This window comes from Chenopodium album, chromosome 17 (assembly GCF_948465745.1).
Source record: "Chenopodium album chromosome 17, dcCheAlbu1.1, whole genome shotgun sequence".
In the NCBI taxonomy this organism is placed as follows: Eukaryota; Viridiplantae; Streptophyta; class Magnoliopsida; order Caryophyllales; family Amaranthaceae; genus Chenopodium; species Chenopodium album.
This window is the reverse complement of record NC_137850.1, coordinates 34,497,998-34,517,657: the sequence shown is the minus strand read 5'-3', so window position 1 is coordinate 34,517,657 and position 19,660 is coordinate 34,497,998. Positions and strand designations below refer to the sequence as shown.

The window sequence follows — 19,660 nt, the reverse complement described above, 5'->3', positions numbered from 1 at the left end:
TTCCTACTGCAAGGGAAGTGATAGGTGGTACACCAAATATTCAACCTAATCAGAATGCTCAGGGGAATGATGACGATAACATGGACGTCGACCTCAACGAAGCTAAGCCTGCTGAGAATGGAAACGGTGTGGTGTACTCTATTATCTTAAGGGGCTACACGGTTGGAGACGTTGGTGTTATGTACACCATTCGTAGTGACGAGACATTCGAGGCCATATATGACAACTACGCGTCCCTCATCGACGTTAAGCCAGAAAAGATCAAAGTGTACCTTGGTACCACCTACATCCCACGTACGCGAATCTGGAGCCAAAGGGTGTTGCAACTGGAAGTGTGCTCTACGTTCAAGGGCTAGTAACTCTTAATCCCTTAAGCTTAATAATATTATCACATCATTGATTTTTGTGTAATTTTAGTTTCCATGTGATTTTATTGACCTTTATTTTCCATGTACTTTCCATGGATTGGGACTTAGGTTCATATGAATAACATTTTATGGGGAATAAATACATTGTATGACTTAAATCATGGAATACACGATATGGGAGTATACCAACGGGTAGATGTTTGCAAACATTATGTGGTAGAAGACTAGAAGGAACAGATTAATTGATTAAAGACAAGTTAATGAATCATGTGTGTCTTTTATTAAGAGAAGTGCCATGGTCCTGTCCATGGTAATACAACCTCTATAATCAGTCTCTCTAAATGCATCTGGATCTACTTAGCATTGTGTGTGTATTTTATCTTTCATTATGTGTGTATAACCAGCCAAAACGTCATTCAGTAGCTTGTGGTTTTAATAATTATGTGTGTATGAGTATGTGTAAGTTGATTATTTGAAATGAAGGTGGTCAAACTGTTAGTGTATATGTCATTTTGTGTTGGATTAATTAGTTAATTAGGGACCCAATATGAGCAATCTCTATAAGAGTAACATGTAAAATAGCTTACGTCCATTAAAACTCCCATCAAATACTTACAGTTGATGTATTTGATGCAGCTTAAATAATCAGTAACAAATGTGTCACACTTCGGTAACACAACTTTAAAATTGTTTGGCGGGAGGGAGTGGTCAATACAAACACTAGGATTAAGAGGTTCTACCTTAAGAACACCGGACACCGGAGGAAGATCAAGTTTCGAGTTCAGGGCAAACACACCACTTTGCCGCCTGTTCCACATCTAGGGAGATAAGGCACATGTTGATCCCACTGACTTAGTCTTCTACAATGAGGATAAGGTGTTGTGCACCCTTAACACCATAAGGGAAGCGGGAATTCAGAATGGTGACAAAGTTGTTGTGGCTCCGTTTGGGGACGACCACCGTTAATGTTTCAGTAGATTTGGATTTTGATTGTTCACGGAATTAAGGGCTTGTGGATGTTATTTAATATGCAGTTTTTATGTCTTCTGCTCGTCTTTAAATGCGACCACTACTTTTGTTTGTAATATAGTTAAGCAGTAGTTAGCGTAGCTAATGAACTTGCTTTTAGTGGTCGGACAGCCTCGATTTTTGTTGTCCCATGTTGTTGCTGTCTCCGAACTTGTGAGTCGATGTCTTTTATGACTTATTGCCCTAGGCATATCATGAATTTTTATAGTAATTGCCCTTTTCGTATATTATGAATTATTGTAGGTTTTGCTATAAGATTGGAGTCCATCGTTTGTTGTTTGATGATTATGGTTAAACGTGTTAAGTTTGTTATTGCGGAAAGGCTTGAATACTATAAGGTTAGCTCCTTATTTGAACTTATAACCATGGTCTATTTGAAATGTACATACAGGCCCAACCTACTGAAATACATAACTAAGAATTGGACAAAGAAAGAACCATTATTTGGGCAAAATTGGACATGAATTGATGGAAAAACATACAGGCCCAACCTATATAGAAACAATCCTATAAACCAAATCAGGACCCAAAGTGTACCTACTACCGTATCCACATCTCTCAACTTCAACTTCATGCCATTCTTCAAGGACACAGCAGCAACACATATGCAAGGTGAAAGGAATTCATCATAGGCACCTCCCTGCAAGTCAAAGTGGTGCATATTAAGATTCATCAGCTGCTTTGTAAATATATAAAAAATGATGCTAAATATCATATAGTGATTGCAAAGGGCAGTAAATATCAGATAGTGCTTGCTAAAGAGCAGTTAATCTTCAGATATAATAATAATAATAATAATTAAGCAAGAACATACATTAATGTTCAGTGTTTTGCGCAGCTTTCCCCTCACAAAACAAGTGTAGCAACAGCAGGATAGTATCAAAGAATAAGCCACAAGTGTAGCAACAGCAGGATAGTATCAAAGAATAAGCCACAAGTATAGCAACAGCAGGATAGTATCAAAGAATAAGCCACTACGTTATTGCAAGGCTTCACCTGAAGGAAGCTGTTTTTGAGAGTAAGCTTTGCAACTGATATAAAAAATAAAAAATAACACAAAACATAACATGAACCTCATTTTTATAATGAGCAGCAATACATTAATTGACTAACTCTTAAGATTGCAAAGTGCCAATTAGATCAAGGGTTCTAGTGGAATTAACTACAATAGTACTAAGAGTTCCTACATACGTCATGGGTTCTAGTTAACTACAACAACAACCCAAAAATCACCAAGGTCACAACAGAGTACATACATACCTCAATACAACAATAAGCCAGCAATCACCACGGTCACAACATAGTCATACATACCTCATAACTACAACAATATTGATATTAGTTCAAAATACAATACAAATCACATCTTTCTCGGACCCTTAAGTGAGACATACCACACCGTGGTTATTAAAAAGTGTCAGAGGGACCAGACCATCCCAGACCATTTCTCATTCTCATAAGAATGTCATCACCCACAACAGCGTCTTCAACAAAATCATAATAGTTCTCAATGGTGTTATGTTGTTGGAGGACTTGTGTCCTTTTCCTCTTAGCCTGCAACAATGAAATTGAAATTATTTAAGAAACAGCATGTGGTTGGACATATATTTAGCTGGATGTGGTAGGTTCACTTACTGGTAGCTTGACTGCGGTTGGTTGCTGGACAACAGGGTCATGCATCTGAGTTCCAGCAATATTTTTTCCTTTTTTCCCAGTACTCTTCTTGTAGCCCGTCTCTGCAAGAGATTTATGCCTCGATCCCTTAGGTCACCCTCGAGGCTTCTTCCTGGATATAGGATCCTTCACTGCTGTTTGCAAATTGGTGTTTCCTTCTTCCACCACAGGCTTAGACACAGACTCAGGAGTGTCAATTGCCTGAGGGATGTTTGATCCAATTTCTGAGGAGGGTAACAGGTTCCTTGGCAGGGTGGGCAGACATGGTTGACTTGCAAGAAACTTATCTCTGCTTGCCTGAACTTCCAAAGAAAGTTTTTGGAGAGATTGCACAACTAGATCGATTGTAGCCTTGTCCTGAACAGAAGAAGCAACGTCACAAATGGGCAGGAACTTTGCCATCAAGTTATTGTAAGTCTGAACAACCACATTCTCAGTGGGATCGTGGTAAGCCACCTTCACCCGAGTATGCTTCCTACTTACGTCTTTTCGCCAACGCCGGAGAACATATTTGGATGGAATATCGAACACCAAATTTTGATCATACACTTGGATGACATGCCTACATAGAATCCCGAAAGTTTCAAACTTCCTACAATCACAGGAGACATCCTTTGTAACTGTATTAAAGAGTACAGAATAGAATCTCCTCCTATCAGTGATCTCCTCTTCACTCTTCCCTTCGGGAATGATCCAAACCCTGCCTTCAAGTAGATATTGAATAATGTTCCCTCCCAAATCACGCTCTTCCCTGCCGGAGCAATGCATGAGTCGACAACACTCAATTTGAATCTCCTGGAACTTTGTATCGGTGTAAATCTCATGGAAGAATTTCTCAACATGAAACCACTTACAAGATGTCTACGATATTTGCCACACCTAGCATCTGCCTCATTCTCAGCTTTGACAAGCCTCGCCATGGCCCTTGTGTACTTCTCTGGAAATTCGTATAGCCTTGTTTTCCGATTAACAAACTCGTCGAAGAAACTATTTATGCTTTCCACCCTTTGCGTTGTCTTCATCCCAACCCAAAAGTGTTCTTTCATAAAAGCTGGGACCCACATATGCCTTTCATCATACAATTCAGATAACCATTCATTCTCCTCTAACTTATAGGTGGTCATTAATTCTCCCCATCTACGCTCAAATTCAGCAACTGTGAAGCTTTCATATATGAGGGTCTTAAGTGGACTCTTAAAATCTGCATAGCTATACCATGTGCAACTTGGAATTATGATAATATTCAGAACAGAATGCATTCAGGCATTATGACTAACATTTTGAAGTAAATCAACACGACATAAGTTAACAAGAACTAAGATGACATCAATCCTTATTTTATCAATTTCATACCCTTCAGACATAACTATCACAAAACAGTACATATATGTTCTGCTTTTAAACAAGGTTACTCATTACCAGGATACCATTAACTAAAGATGATTATCAAATCAATCAAACTTACTACCAGCAGTTAACACAATTAATTAAAATTACACACTAATATGTTCAGCTGCTACAAGGACAAATAAAAAAGATCCATCCCTCCTAAGCCTTGACTGATATTAAACATTACAAAACAACACCAGAGGGGGTGGAGGGGATTGGTATGCATGCAAATCACAAGAATACAGAGATACTACACCCAACTGTTTTCACCCATAAATTAGAATGAAAATAAAAAAAATATATAAAACAAAGTTAGAATTTATACTTACTATTCACAATTCCCCAGCTTGTCTGGGAATTTCTTCAATATGTGCCAAATGCACCACCGATGGCGTGAATTAGGCATCACTTCTGCCAGAGGCTTCCGCATTGCCGCTGCTTGGTCTGTCAAAATTGCGCCCGGTTGTTTGTCACGCATGCATGATAGCCATTTCCTAAAAACCCAAGCAAATGTGTCTGAATCCTCGTGCAAAACGAGGGCACATCCCAATAATATCGATTGGCCATGGTGATTAACGCCTACGAAGTTGGCAAACGGTAGCTCATACTTGTTGGTTATGTAAGTGGCATTAAAGCAAACCACATCACCAAATTCTTCATAAGCAACCCTACTACGAGCGTCAACCCACATCACGTCCTTCAACCGGCCATCTCCATCTAATCTGTGTGCATGATAGAAATTCTAATTATCCGCTTGCATCTTATCAAAGTAGGCCATCATTGCAGCTGCATCACCACCTTCCATTTTCAACCGCTTCTCCTTGTAAACTTCATGTTGTAGGTCCTTAACACTAGGATGGTTATCCACCCCAGTCTCGGTAGCTATACATCCATGTGCTTGCCTTATAGTAACACCTTCATCATAGAAATTCATTAGTTTCCTCCATACATTGGATGTATACTTCTTCATTCGATATTCCTTCACCAACTTAGCATCACTTGGTTTGGGGGTATGGTTATCATGTTCAGTTTTCACCTTCCTGATAACCCACAACCCATCATCATCAACGCCGGCATATAACATGGCACCACATTCACATTTCTTAGATGTCCTTTTCGCCCGCTGCAGTATATCTTCTCCAATTTCACCGTTAACCACACCACCAGTGCCACACAACTCCATTGCCTTGGCCCTTTTCTTGGCCTCCCTCCTTGCCCTCATATCAGGTGGGCCCCAACACTCACACTTCCATGTGGCACCTCTCCTCCCCGTTTTATTCTTCGAAAACTCTAGTTACCCCAAAGCCTTTTTGCTCTACATATTCCTTGTAGTAGGTTTCTACATCTTCAAAGGATTTAAATACCATTCCTAACTTAGGAGACTCAACATAGGAGTACATGCTCACCTGGTTGGTTGACACAATGGTCTCCACAGTCTCAATGGTTTTAATTGGAGACAAGGCAGCTAGTCTCTTCTCAGCAGAGTTTGGTACAGTCAGTTGCATACATTCCATATAGGGGAGTTTATCACTAGCAACACCACTATAAGATATGACTTGCCCCCCCTCAAAATCAGCGGATGACTCTTCAACTGGATCACACATTATGCCTTTGCCTTTGTCCTCCACAGGTTCAGACATTATGGCTTTCTCAACAAGATCAGACATTATGGCTTTCTCAACAGGATCAGACATTTCTTTCCCAAAATCAAACTCAAACTCAATCCCCATAGCAAAACTGCAATCCAATTTCAATCCAATATCACATAAATCACTCAAATTTAAACCACACAAAATACAACATAAATCACTCCAATTTCAAAAAGAAAATTATCACATAAATCAGTCAACTATCACATAAATCACTCAAATATCAAACACAAAATATCACATGAGTCACTTCAACATCATATACACAAAACAAATAAATCACTTGAATTTCAATTCAAAACTATAACAACAGAAGATAAAATACAGAACCGCCAGTCGAAAATACACTCCATTTATACCTTCAGTAAAAAATGAAACAGCCCAATCCTTAGCTTGACAAAAAGCAGACCGATTTCAGAGCACCCCGCACCCCCCAAACACCAGCAGAATTCAATCAATTAATGAACAACATATACTACAATCTACAAAAATTCCAACAACATTCCATCTCCAACAACAAAGCAGACTACACATTCAATTCAAAAGAGTTTTAATTTAGGATTTACAGCAGACTACACATTATTGATTTACTGGGACTATACCACTCTCATTAATAGGAAATACAATTCAAAATCCTCGCCCATTTTGAGTCATAAACACCAAATTATTACCCCAACTCCCATATCCACAACAATGACAAAATGCCCCCACTTCTAATCAACCGATTATTAGGACTGTAAGGGTTTATAGCAGCTAGGGTTTACGAAATCTACCAATAAATTATACCTGTCACTGCAGCAACGACGCTCCAAAAACCTCTCCCCACCAACGACGCTACAAGAATATGGACTGAAGCTCCATATTTGAATTTCGTCTCACCCACTCCCTCGAATTTGCTGGAGATTGAAGAACTAAGCTGAAGAGAAATAACGGTTTTTGGCAAATGATGAAGATGGCAAAATGAAAGTCAAAACGGAGTCCAAAAATAAAGTTAATCATTGACTAACCTCAGAGTTAAGTGCCAGCACACCACCAATTCAATAAAATATTAAAATAATACAGCAAAGCTCTTTTATTTGCGTTTTTGCCACTATATTAACGCTCATTGTTAATATCGCATATTAACTGGGGCAACGCTCATGAGGTTGTAAACTTGACTATTTTCCATGCTAATAATTGCTATTGTATAAGGTAAAATAAATAGTGCTGCAACTATTTCATGATCGCCAAAATTGAAACCCGATTTTAACATAAACAAAAACGAGGAAGGATATCTCTCAAGGTCTCTAGAGTGATCATTGTTCTGAGTTAGTTATCCTCACAACTTCTTAGACTAAGCTGCAATTATTGGTGAGACACAGTCATTGATGTTTGGTTAGAGATCATATTGTACACTAAATCTGATATTTTTTATAAAACCTTCTTAATGCATGAGGTGTTGTGGAATCCCAGAAGCATTTCCAATTCAAAAACTTCCTGTCTTTCACCTATCCAGTACTCCGATAGAACTAGTTGTTTTCCTTTTTTCTTCTCTTGTATTTGTATTTAAAGTTTAAACACATTATTTGTATTTAGACTTTGAGGTTGTTCTGTTTGTCTCAAATCCAGAAAAATCATTCAAACTTTTTTTTGTCAGGTATACACTGGAGTATGGTTAAGACATTACATGCCCTTGAAAGATGGTATGGATTCATCTAGGGCAGATAAGCTTAGTCAGGTCTCGGTTTCAAATGCAACAAGGCGGAGACTGTCGGGATCTGGACCTTAAAGAAAAAACATTCCACTCTGATAGGATATAAATGGAGAAAACAATTTCTATCTTGTTTTTATATAATAAGGTTATGGGGATAACAAGAATCGACATTTAGGGCAGGGGTTAAATTATTTTACTTTTATTATTTTGCATTTGTAACTAAGATTGATTTGGAATTTTGGAGCGTGTTTTTAATTTGTCCAGTAAGTAACAAATATGGATCCTTTTTTCGCTACCAAATATCAGTTGGCAGTCTTAGAACCCCAATTATGCTCTTACGAATGCAGACATTTCATTAAGAGGATTGAATTCAAACTCGATAGAACTTAAAATGTTGGAGTAGCTTTGAAGAGCAAATACAAAATCATCAGCGAAAAAAATAGGTGATTGAATACCTCAGTTCTTTACTGAACTTATTAATCATGTACTAGCAAAAGCATCCTGAGACATTCATGCTGAAGAGATATTATATTATCATAATCATAATGGCTACAATTATTCATCTGTGCACCGTCTAGCGTGAAAAACTTAATCACTATTCACACTTGTTAACAACCTCATATCATGCTCCTTGAACTTATGAATCATAAACGATTATAACAGAGAAAAGGCGTTGGTATAAATGTTTAAACATTTACTGCTCAAATACACATTTAAAAATTTATTAGAACAAATTTTTGCTTAGTCTCTCTTTATTTATTCAAATCATGCATTTTTTTTAAGTAAAAGTGTATACTAATAACCCAACTATTTGGGATGTACTTGAGTCCCAAGTAATGCATATTTGTCCGCTTGGTTTTTGTAGAACTCAACTCTTCTAATATCCTCACAAGTCCTAGTAAATATTGGAAATTTTAAATAAGAGAAGATATACAGATTTTACTAAAACTGAGTTTTTTGTCAAGTTTAAATATCTAAAATTTATGGGCATTGACAGTTTTGACACATACCATAAATAGTCTCTGAAACTAGTAATCAGCAATAAGGCCTGGTGATATTATACAGTAAAACAGATTCAGTTTCCTAGCCTAATGAGTGATGAAACTATATAACGTCCGATTTAAACTAGGCACTGAAAATGCACCTCCAAAACGAATAACATTAGATGTGTTCATGAATTATGTGCAAGTCAAAGTAACAAGCGCGTACAAAGTATAAACAACACATAACACCTCGACAAATGAGCAATAAATATAACAATTTCCCCAAAACTTGCAGAGGGATCACACAAAACCCCCCTTGACAATTCTGCAGATCTTGCTAGTTTAAAATAAGTATATAAATTCAAAAGTGTGAAGATCTTATGATCCACAGATAAAACACCACAAATTCAATGAACAAGATATGGAAAATAATCCTAAAAATTGATCGGCCAGAAGTAGCTCAAGGCTGCAGATTATGCTGGATTGATTATTCCATCACTAAGGGTAGATGGTCCAGATTTAATATGTTGTACATACAACAGAACTGCACAGCGCAGATTACTACTATGTGCCTATGCGGATATACAGAAAAAGAGACAGGTCCTGCTCAGATTTGGCAGTGCCGGAAGTAGAATAAGATCACCTCAGTCAAAGACTCAAAGTCGCTTGAATGGTAACGTTCTTGGTACATGTTTGGCAGAGGCGGGAAGGCATTGCTTGTACGTTCATCACTTCCCCAATTAATCAGCTTACTTAGTCCCTTTTGAGTATGAATTTGAATTAGGGCCCATCCCTCGAGAAATTTGAGGCCTCGAGATACTAAAATCACAAGACAAGATCAAAGTATGTTCTTGGAAGTGTAACCTACATTGGTAGAGTCAACCTACCTGTTACTTCTTGGTTGCTGTACAGCTCCTTTTCGTATAGCTGCCCGATTCTTCATCTCTGCACTGTTAGAGAAGCCACAGAAGAAAGCAAAATGTCAAACCATCAGGGTCTTTGAGAAATGCCAAGTTAATAATTCCTGAAGTTTTTTGAAGTAGAGCATGCCAATTACCAATGAGGATATAGGGTAAGCAAATTTGACATTAGGATATTGTAACAATATAGTCATTTCTAAACAAGTTGATAAACTAAACTTGTCCAAACCGCAAATAAACATATTGTTTAAAAGTTTGGTAAATAGTGTAGTATTTAGATAGTTCTGCTCACATTCAGGTTAGAAATGATCACACAGATGCTGAATTCCTTCATAAGCTGTTTAGTACTGAATCCAATAAATGAAATACAAAAAATTTCCATCCTGTTGAGATAGAGTTTAGGGAGGTGCACATGTATGTAGCTTTTCCCCTACTAGTCAGATACTACAAAAATGATACTGTAATATTTTGGAGAGACCCACCGCCCAAGGAATTTTTTTTACAGAAGGCAAGTGTAGTTTTAAGAACTTTGACAAACAGCTCTATAAACTTCGTAGAAAGGACAACAGAAAGTCCATCATCATCGCCAAAAATAATTGGCAAAACATGAAATTGAAAAGTGAAATGCATTCAATTTTTTTAGATGAATACCTGTTAAAGTGTTCAGCTTTTGCCTTCTTCAGAATGCTGCTCTTTGCATTGGAATAGGCGCTTGATTCTCCAAATGCTACATGTTAAGCATCATATCATATGGTAAGAGAATAGACAATAGTAGACTATAAGAGTCGCATGATCATTTTGGGCCCCACAAAAACAACAAAGATACCTCCGCAAAAAGTCCGTCTCTTAGACGAGGGGGGGACCTTTGAACAAAACTGGATTTGACGAGTTTGCTTTCCTGCAGTAAAAAATAAAATAAATAAATAAATAAATTCAGAAAACCCATTTGAGCTAACACCTCCATATAGAATAAATAAACAAAATAAATAGCTTGAGTATTAGAGGAAACTTACGGGCACTTTCATTCTTTAATCTTTGTGCTAGTCGCTCTACTGATACATTTACAGCCTCGTTTACTTCCTTCAATTTCGCCTGAAAGGAAAAGCCTTGTTTAAAACTGAACAATAAACAAGTACCATTCAAGCATTTAGATTGATTACACAAGACCACACTTAAAGCCTTTTCCAAAAGGGGTAAACCAAACATAGTAGCAAGTAATAGAACATAAAGCGTCTGCCTGATAAAGCACACCAGATAGTCAAATACCTGATACAGTTGTCTCCAATTAAATGTCACGTTATACTATTTCATCCTTGCCTCTACCACTTTAACACTCTCAGCAAAAAATTTTGCCTCATAAAATTTCTTCCAAAGTTTATCAGTAATTGGACTAAGATCCCTCTCCTACAATAGTTCAAAACAATACAAGACTTAAGATAAAATAAAGTAAAGATATTTAATGCACAGGGGCCAAAGAGATAGTTCAACTTACAGCTGTAGCATTTTCAATATGCATCAACTGCTCCACAGTACAATGGGGCAAGATGCGCTCTAGAAGATGTGAATCTAATGGAGCAACATTACCAATGTATCTAATGTTATCTATTGCTGTCTGAACACATAAATCAACCAGAGATGGAACTTCCCCATTCCCAATTTTTTGTTTATCAGAAAAGTGTATATACCCCGATCTCATGTCTTCAAAGTCCTGCTGGACCCAAATAATTAGAAAACAAACAGTTAGAAAATCCTGAACAGAATCTCAGACACTGAAACATTTAATCTTTTTCACCCTACCTCGGTACCTCTAAAACTTAAGAATATTAATGTTCCAGCTACTTTACTCCATTAATAACACTAGCACAGCAGAAGCATGAGGTAAAAGAATCATCCTTTCGATGAAGTTAGAGGGTGATAGAGAGCAAGTACCCCACAAGTGGGAACATAGATGGTCTGCTAACGTAAATTTTTTCGACATAGGGAGGGGGAGGGGAATATACAGTAATAGGAAGAAAAGCCAGAACTGAGGAAGCATACCCATTATTAAGCACAAGACACAATCCAGAAGTCAAATTTTTAATTCAAATTCTAAGCCAGAATTTTGAGGATTGAGACAAATACTTGTATATACATCAACCACTAATCTGTTCTTCCACTGGGGAATAAGTCAGTAACAGAATGGAAGATCAGTAGTCGATATTCATTTTGAGCTTTTATTGCATACCACAAAAAATTTATCTTGACCCCATCCCACCATATCCATTTCATCCTAAAATTTAACAATTGTCTGATGGCTTTTCATCATAAAAAAGACGGTGGTTTATAGGGATCACATTTCTCTAGGTAAACTTAGAGAACCATAAATTTATAAAAGAAGCTTTCGAATCGAGAAGAATGAAGAAAAAAGAGGATTGTGAAGGCAAAAAAAAGTTTGGAAGAAAAGAGTAGATCGAAGAGAGAGAGAGAACAGACGTGAAACTTCTTTACCAACGACGACCACCGATCTGATGCCAGAAACCACCAGTTAGTCTCACAGACATAATACCAACCACCACCGATCTGATTACCAAAATCTGTCAATTTACTTCGCGAACTAGGGTATCTAATAATTAGGGCCTTTCATATTGGGGTAATATCATTAACATTCAGGTAATAAATAAAGGGCTTTTGCTTGAATCTGTCAATTTAAAGACTGAGTAACAATTAAATTGAAGAAACTTTGGTACTCCTTAGTTCACAATAATCTTCCTAATCTTCATATAATCCTTTTTAGGATGTCCATATCCTATTACTCAAAATGGAAGTTTTCTACACACAAACCATGTGTTGTAAAACCTTCCTAAGCCAATTAAATTAATATGGAGGAGTGGAAACATCCTTAAAAGTTCGATCATTTCTTTCTAGCAAAAAACACCATTTCTTCCTAGCTAAGCACACCACAAGATCATCAATTTATCATCACTGCATTTCACCAAAGCAATACTGGATCCTCAAAGACCACTTCTAAGTGTACCCAACATCAGTGTATAAGTTTTGTTTGGACTAAAGCAAAAGAACAGGAATGAAATTCCATTAACATAGAGATCAAATACAACATTGTGTTGTAATGAAGCCTGGGGTACATGCTCTAGCAAAAGGGCAAGACAAGCGATTGCTTTACAAAATTGCAACTTCACAGCACATCACATTAAGATTATGAAATTAAATGGGCAACCATCAATCACACATGGGCTTTCTAGAAGACTATTTGTGAATTGAAAGGAGTAGAACCATAATTTGTAATGGTATATAGCCAACTTTTACAAAAGGTATTAAATATTATACCTCATTTTTTTAGACCCACTCATTATAGATACATAGTTACAGAAAACTTAAAAAAAAATAAAAATAAAAATAAAAATAAAAAAAAGATAAGTAGATGTAATAAAATGTAAGAGATAGAGCAAAAAGGTTGAAGGCGTAAGATAAAGTAAGAATGAGAGTGCAAAAAGGATGGTTAGGTTTAAGAAAGAGTGGCAAATACAGTGTACAAAGGTGTAATATTGCAAAGAAAGGTACGTTGGTAAAGATAATGAGTAGGGAAAAAAAAAGCTATAAAGTGAGTAGAACAAATAAATTAAAAACAAAATAATTATGACTACAATTAGGCAATGTTTAGTTCACCTTATTTTTATGACTACATTTAGTGTGTGTGTGTGTGTGTGTGTGTGTGTGTGTGTGTGTGTATGTGTGTGTGTGTGTGTGTGTGTGTGTGTATATATATATATATATATATCAAAGGAAGTCTTGTTAGATTTGCATTAATGTGTCTTTCCAAATATATAATTTTCATAATTTTTTTTCATTAAAGAATTTAATACTACATATTTAACAATTAAAAAAATAACACATAAACAATAAAGTATGATCAGAAATAAGTAATGAACAAAACATAATGTTAGTTAGCTAATTTTGAGATCCAATTGCATATTTATATAAACGAATTACTATAATATTTAAACTCTACTTGTTTTTTAACCTAGTTAACTTTTTTTAATCAAAGGTAATTAGGTTTTTTACGAAACTTATTCACAAATACACAATCATATATGTAGTATTAAGATTACATTGTATGGTAGTTCTAGAGTAATTTAAAACCCAGCTATAATAATAAGTAAATCTTAAAAAGCTGAACACGAGCAAATTAAATAATAAAACGGAATCAAAAACAAAATATCCTTTCACAATAAATTAATTACAAGCTTTAACATGGATAAATTGACACCATGAGTTCCAACTATGACCAGCTTTCTTTAAAATGTCCCAACTATTGATTAACTTGGAGCGATCCTAACTTTTGAGAGGTCTTTCTCAATATAGTCCTTAACATATTATTAACCGATTAATAGCACCATGTGTCTTGTTTTCGTTAAGCGTTATTAGAAAAAAATCAATCCTCTACCATTCTAAACACCCACCCCTCTTGTTACACCATCTTCATGTTACTTTAAAACCAGACCACTAAAAACTCAACACGTGACAATTTCTACTTTACCTGATCATTGTAAGCTAGGGATTGTTCTAATAAGAACACCCCTAAAGTTGGGAATGTCATGAGTTGATCAATAGTTGGGACTGTTTAAAGAAGAATGTCCATATTTGGGATTGGTAATGTCAATTTTTCCATAATTATTCATCAAGAGAACATTACTTGTTGATGAAACAATATATGACTTACATGGATTGAAAATATGATCCATAATTAGAAAGTAATACTACTAAAACATTTTAAAAAGCATAGCATTTAACTCAACAACAATAATAACAATAACGCTAATAATAATAATAATAATAATAATAATAATAATAATAATAATAATAAAGTATAATAATTCATTTGCAACTATTATAGCTTTGGAACCTAAAATTATAACTCAACAAACATGAAACTAAATTAAATATGATATAGTAAAACAAAATAAAGGTTGAATAACCAAAACCTCTTAATTCTTCTTTGTGAGATAGGACTGTAGCATATCTCATTTAACCTTCATTGATTCCAACTTTACTCGTCTTCAAATAAAACATTTTTTCCATCCAATTGGATTTGCTTTTCCCCTCTTTCATAGGTTCATGCCATAACCCCTCACATCAATACTGTTTTAAGAATCTCACCCAAATTTATAGCAATTTGTACTGTTGTTGATGACAACCCTCGATTGCCTCTTTGTTTCAAAGCCTTAGCTTTCTTCACGCCACTAGAAGAAGGTAGACCACCAAAGTCATGAGTACCAATGGTTACTATGTTCACATCATCTTCATCCTCCTTCCTTTTTTTCCACAATAACCACTTTGAAGCAATCCCAAAGTTCCTTTTCAATAGAAAAATGCACCGTGATTTCCTAAACATTTTTGTGTACAATATTTTTTTTTAACAGGCAACAAAAAATATGGTATGCAAAGTCCAAATTGTCACTTCATTCTCTTCATGGTAACAAACCCATTTGATAGTGTGCTTTTTTCAAGAGGCAAAGGCTCTACTCCCCATGATCCATGATGCTTCTTCCAATTATGGTAATTCAAGAGGTGCCACTTTGATACCTGAGGTGCATGGGAGGAGTGTAAGACACATTGGAGATAAACACTTTGTTTGTAGCTAGGTATAAGAGCTTCACCCTCTCTCTTTTATTAGCTCTACCCTGATGATGCACATTTTGTTGTTAATATGGTGGTGGTGGTGGTGGTGGAGGTGGTGTGGGCTTGTAGGGATAGCTGATGAGACGATATCAACACCATTGCTAAAGCTTCATCGAGTAACAATTGACACGCTAGTTTGTGAGGAAAAATCGTGATCTTGGAAATTTGGTGGAGGGATTTGTTGTGAAGTGATTTGTTGTGGAAGAATTTGTTGAAAATTATATAAATTCCCACTCATCATTCAAAGAAACCTATTTTTTCGTGTATGAGAGGTGAAAGAGTCAAAATTTGTGAAATCTCTCTACCAACTGTGCCACCATATGTTTTAAAGCATCCCAAACAGACCTTGAAACAAATAAAGGTCGAACTCACTTGTGCCCCCTGACCTTGGTTGTCAAGCCGCATCGATGCTGCATGTCGCGAAAAGCCAAGAGTGCTCATCAAGCTTGGCGCAAGACTGTGTTGCTCCTTGTCTTGCTTGCGCCCTTGTTGCCAATAGACAAAAGCACACCACACGAATCGTTTAATGGGCTATGATAGCTATAACCTTGATCATTTCCAAAAGGAGATAGTAAAGATCCATTTGAAAGATAATAAAATGAAAATAGAAACAAAATTAATGTCGTCCCATCTAAAAAGTGGACAACATTTTTTGAAGTTGGCAAAGCTCATTCAAAGAGCGCCTTGATGCGCTTAACTTTAATCTCTATAAATCCATAGCGTGCATTTATGCACATAACGCATCCCAATCTCCAACTATAAATTTATCATGCTTAGCACACTATAACAAGTTTTAGAGCGTAGCATTCCTAAGCTACACCCAAAGACTTGTTTTAGTAGGCATTGATTAAAAACAAATAAATTAATTTATTGGTTTTCAAACTAAAAGACATTTAATACCAACTCATAGTGTAAATGATCTAATGAGAAGACTTGATATAATGGGTGGAGTACCATGAAATGAATGTGTCCCACCAAATTATAGAACTCCTCCATGAATGGATCCACTGCATGAAGCAAATCTTTGGTTCATATTAATAACAGATGAGAAGAGGGGATGATAAAAGGAAAAGAAAGGAAAGAAAAAAAATTCTTAATATTCCAAATATAATTGGGTCACCAATATCATACGGGTTCTTTCCCATTTCCTTAATCATATTGGGTCTGCCAATATAATACGAGTATTTTTCTTACCCTATGCTCAAATAAAATTGCCCCCACATACTCATTTAGATAAAATATTGTAAAATTACCACTTTTATGTACTTTTCTCATCAAAAACCCATCATATACATACGTACACCTCTCCTTTATCTATGCTCCCGAATAAAACGGGTTAAGGCTAATTGAGACAAAGAAAGTAGTTCACATTGCCTCCTCCTTAGACATATCTCATTAGAAATGTAATACATCATAGTGTGAATGGGCAAAACATGCAATTTTCTAGTTGTTGAGACTTAGTTTTAGGGACATATAAATACTTTGATAAATCTTGAACCCTTAAGAATCCTACTATATTCAAGGTGAAAGGTTGAGAAATGGAGTAACATTGCTCATTACAAAGAGATTAAGAAGTACTTCAACCTTAGCACAAGGAATTGTAAAGGAGACTTCACTTCCCGTACAAAATGGCTTTTATTCCTGACTCACTTTATACTTTAATGAGTTTGAGCAATATTAATACTCTATCCATTAAGAAAATGCTCAAGTTGATTTTCCACTCTACTTATCATGAGTTTCTTGAACTCTTTTAGAGAAAATTTACATACTTTTTAGAATATCATTCATGAATAATACTCTCGCACATAATTTTTCCGAAAGATTTAACCTTAAGTTTCAGTCTGAAAACATGAAAAGAATTGGTTGGAAAAGCACGTTATAACTTTAGTCGGCATGGAAGTAGGCTACCAAATACAAAAGGGAAGAAAAAAGCATAAAGTTTTTTAATAAAAGTACACATATAAAAAAGGATTACTTTAGTTTGTAGGGGAGTAGGCTATTAAAAACAAAATGGAGAAAAAAATTATAATTTTTAAATAAAATAAGAATGTAAAAGGATAAAAGGTGAAACACATCGCACATTCCCATTTGAAAACTGAAGAGGCTGAACACCAGAGAGATAGAGAGAGGAAAATCTCGAAGAAAAATAGTTGAACAGAGTTTGAAACTTTATTATCCCACGTCAACTTACATGGATATGGATATGACATCAATAGCTAGGTTAAAGGCAACCTGGATTCTTTATAGAGGCTAGAAATTAGTCAATCATTAAGCTCACTACGAGATTTAGACATATACACGCATGAATATGGATATGCCATAAACAGCTAGGCTCTTTGTGAGCTAGCATATGATTCAATGCTTAAGTTTTAGTTTTGGTTTTGGAATTCAGATTTTCAAGTGCACAAGGATATTAAACTAATTCAACCAGAGAAATGTAAAATAAGATGGAAGCAAGATGGTGGGAAATGCATGAACAGCAAGACATGACTCATACAACAAAATCAAGTTTTCTAAGAAAGAAAGAAAAAAAAATGAAAGTTATCTAAAAAAACAAGTTCCCTAATTCCCTAATGAATTAAATTAAATGAGTTATCCTAATGACTACGAAGTATAAAAATGATCAGAACTTGTGTTTTTAAATACTAATTGAATCAACATTGCTCCGCTAATTGGTTACTAACACAAACATTATAATTAGACTAAATGGGAAAAAAAAACCATGAGTTGACTAGAGATTAGAAGCATAGAAATATCCATATAATGCAGTACCCAACGCCTGAATCTATGCGTCAGCTGTTCAGATAAGATGGACAACTGGGGCAATGTTGATTAAGTGTCATCTGAAACGAAAATATCTATAATTTCAAAAAAATACACATGGAGAATGCTTCTAATGGAAGCTGAATGAACCGATTCATGAAACGAAGACGTAATATGGGAGGAAGACAAGATTCCCTTGTACAATTCAGAAAAAATGTAACAATGCAGGTGAAGGCTTTCCAAGTAAAAGATTCAAAATTTACACCCATGTAAATTATAAATCATGTAGCTTTTTTCCCATTAAGAAAAAATGTGTAGGCATCAAGTCATCTTCTTTCGACAATTCAAGTACAAAATTACAAATCCAAATGCACCATCCTTCAATTGCATCATGAAGTACCCAAGTCAAATGGAATTTTGCCCAAAATGCCTCTGAACCAAATTGCGTTGATATCTTAAACAAAGTTAACAATATCAACAAGCTTAAATTGGACTCATAAATGCTCTAGGCCTCTAGCATCTACTATGTCCAGGCATAGAGTAAAGTGGCTTGTGATCACAAAAACCAGGGAAACACAAAGATGCAAATTTGATTGAATTATCAAATTAGCACCCCATCATTTATTTTCGATTAAAGAATATCAACGTAAATTGGGGAAAAATTGTAGCAAAAAAAAAAAAAAAAAAGATTGATCGTCATAAACTTTTGAAACTTCAGTAATTGTAACCAATTGTTCAATTATCAGCCTTAGAAGAACCCTAAGTTGATTATACTGACAATCAGAAAAACGATAAACCCTAGATTGGTGAGATTGATATTCGACCATCAATTAAAAAACGAAAAAAAAAAAAAAATCATTGTACCTGAGATGCTGCTTCAATGGAGGAGAGAAATCCCAGAAGCCGGTTGAATGGAGGATTCAGAGCACGCGCTACAATGGAGAATTACCGGACGCGCTTCGATGGAGGAGAGAGAGGGTGCAACGTAAAAGAGAAAAACTTCAAAAGAAAAAAAAAATAGAGCAAAACGTAGGAAGCTGATTAATGACACGTATACGCAAGCAGTTATGTCAACCGTCAGATTTATAAATCCCTATTTTTAAAAGATGATTTATAATTAATGACACATTACACGTATATAACTATATTTTTTTTTGTTTAGAGAACCACAAGACGGGGTGAAAATTGATCTCAAGATCAGTGCCGTCTCGGACATTTTTGGGGCCCGGAGCGAAAATTAAAAAAAAGGGCCCCTAAACAGCAGAGTCGAATTTCATAAATTCATATTTAATAGTTCACCAAATTACGAATTACACGATAATCATCTAAGAAAATTCGTTCTACGGTCATTTTTTGAAGCAAAAAACTTATCAATTGCTCCTATATGAAATCAAACTAACTCTTATTGTACTTTTTTTTATTTTTTTCATGCTTTTCACAACACGATTCATATTTTCATGATTGAAAAAATATACGTAGTATAGGAATATAAAGAAAAAAAAACTCCAATCAAACA

At 35.6% G+C, this 19,660-nt stretch overlaps 2 protein-coding genes and 2 pseudogenes across 4 annotated transcripts in view; 1 reads left to right on the top strand and 3 right to left on the bottom strand.

The window, feature by feature from the left end:
- Positions 1–7,972, top strand: part of LOC145589601 (citrate synthase, glyoxysomal-like) — a 33,345-nt pseudogene extending 25,373 nt beyond the window's left edge. Inside the window, exon 13 of the transcript XR_014101771.1 lies at positions 7,746–7,972. The product of XR_014101771.1 is annotated as a citrate synthase, glyoxysomal-like (transcript). The remainder of the gene's footprint in view (positions 1–7,745) is intronic.
- LOC145587826 (protein FAR1-RELATED SEQUENCE 5-like) lies at positions 2,483–5,151 on the bottom strand. Its single transcript, XM_081644503.1, has 3 exons — positions 4,790–5,151; positions 3,033–4,280; positions 2,483–2,951 (listed from the first exon to the last, which is right to left on the bottom strand). The coding sequence occupies exons 1-2, from the start codon at positions 5,149–5,151 to the stop codon at positions 3,551–3,553; spliced, it is 1,092 nt and encodes a 363-aa protein (XP_081500629.1). The 3' UTR covers positions 2,483–2,951; positions 3,033–3,550.
- LOC145590175 (uncharacterized) lies at positions 5,735–7,042 on the bottom strand. Its single transcript, XM_081646932.1, has 2 exons — positions 6,896–7,042; positions 5,735–6,197 (listed from the first exon to the last, which is right to left on the bottom strand). Exon 2 carries the CDS (start codon positions 6,188–6,190, stop codon positions 5,735–5,737), a length of 456 nt encoding a protein of 151 aa, XP_081503058.1. The 5' UTR covers positions 6,191–6,197; positions 6,896–7,042.
- Positions 7,973–9,121: 1,149 nt separating the features above from the next.
- Positions 9,122–19,175, bottom strand: LOC145587825 (uncharacterized; annotated as a pseudogene). Its single transcript, XR_014101445.1, has 8 exons — positions 19,009–19,175; positions 11,198–11,413; positions 10,972–11,109; positions 10,719–10,797; positions 10,532–10,603; positions 10,357–10,432; positions 9,673–9,735; positions 9,122–9,604 (listed from the first exon to the last, which is right to left on the bottom strand). The product of XR_014101445.1 is annotated as an uncharacterized LOC145587825 (transcript).
- Between the last annotated feature and the right edge of the window lie 485 nt (positions 19,176–19,660).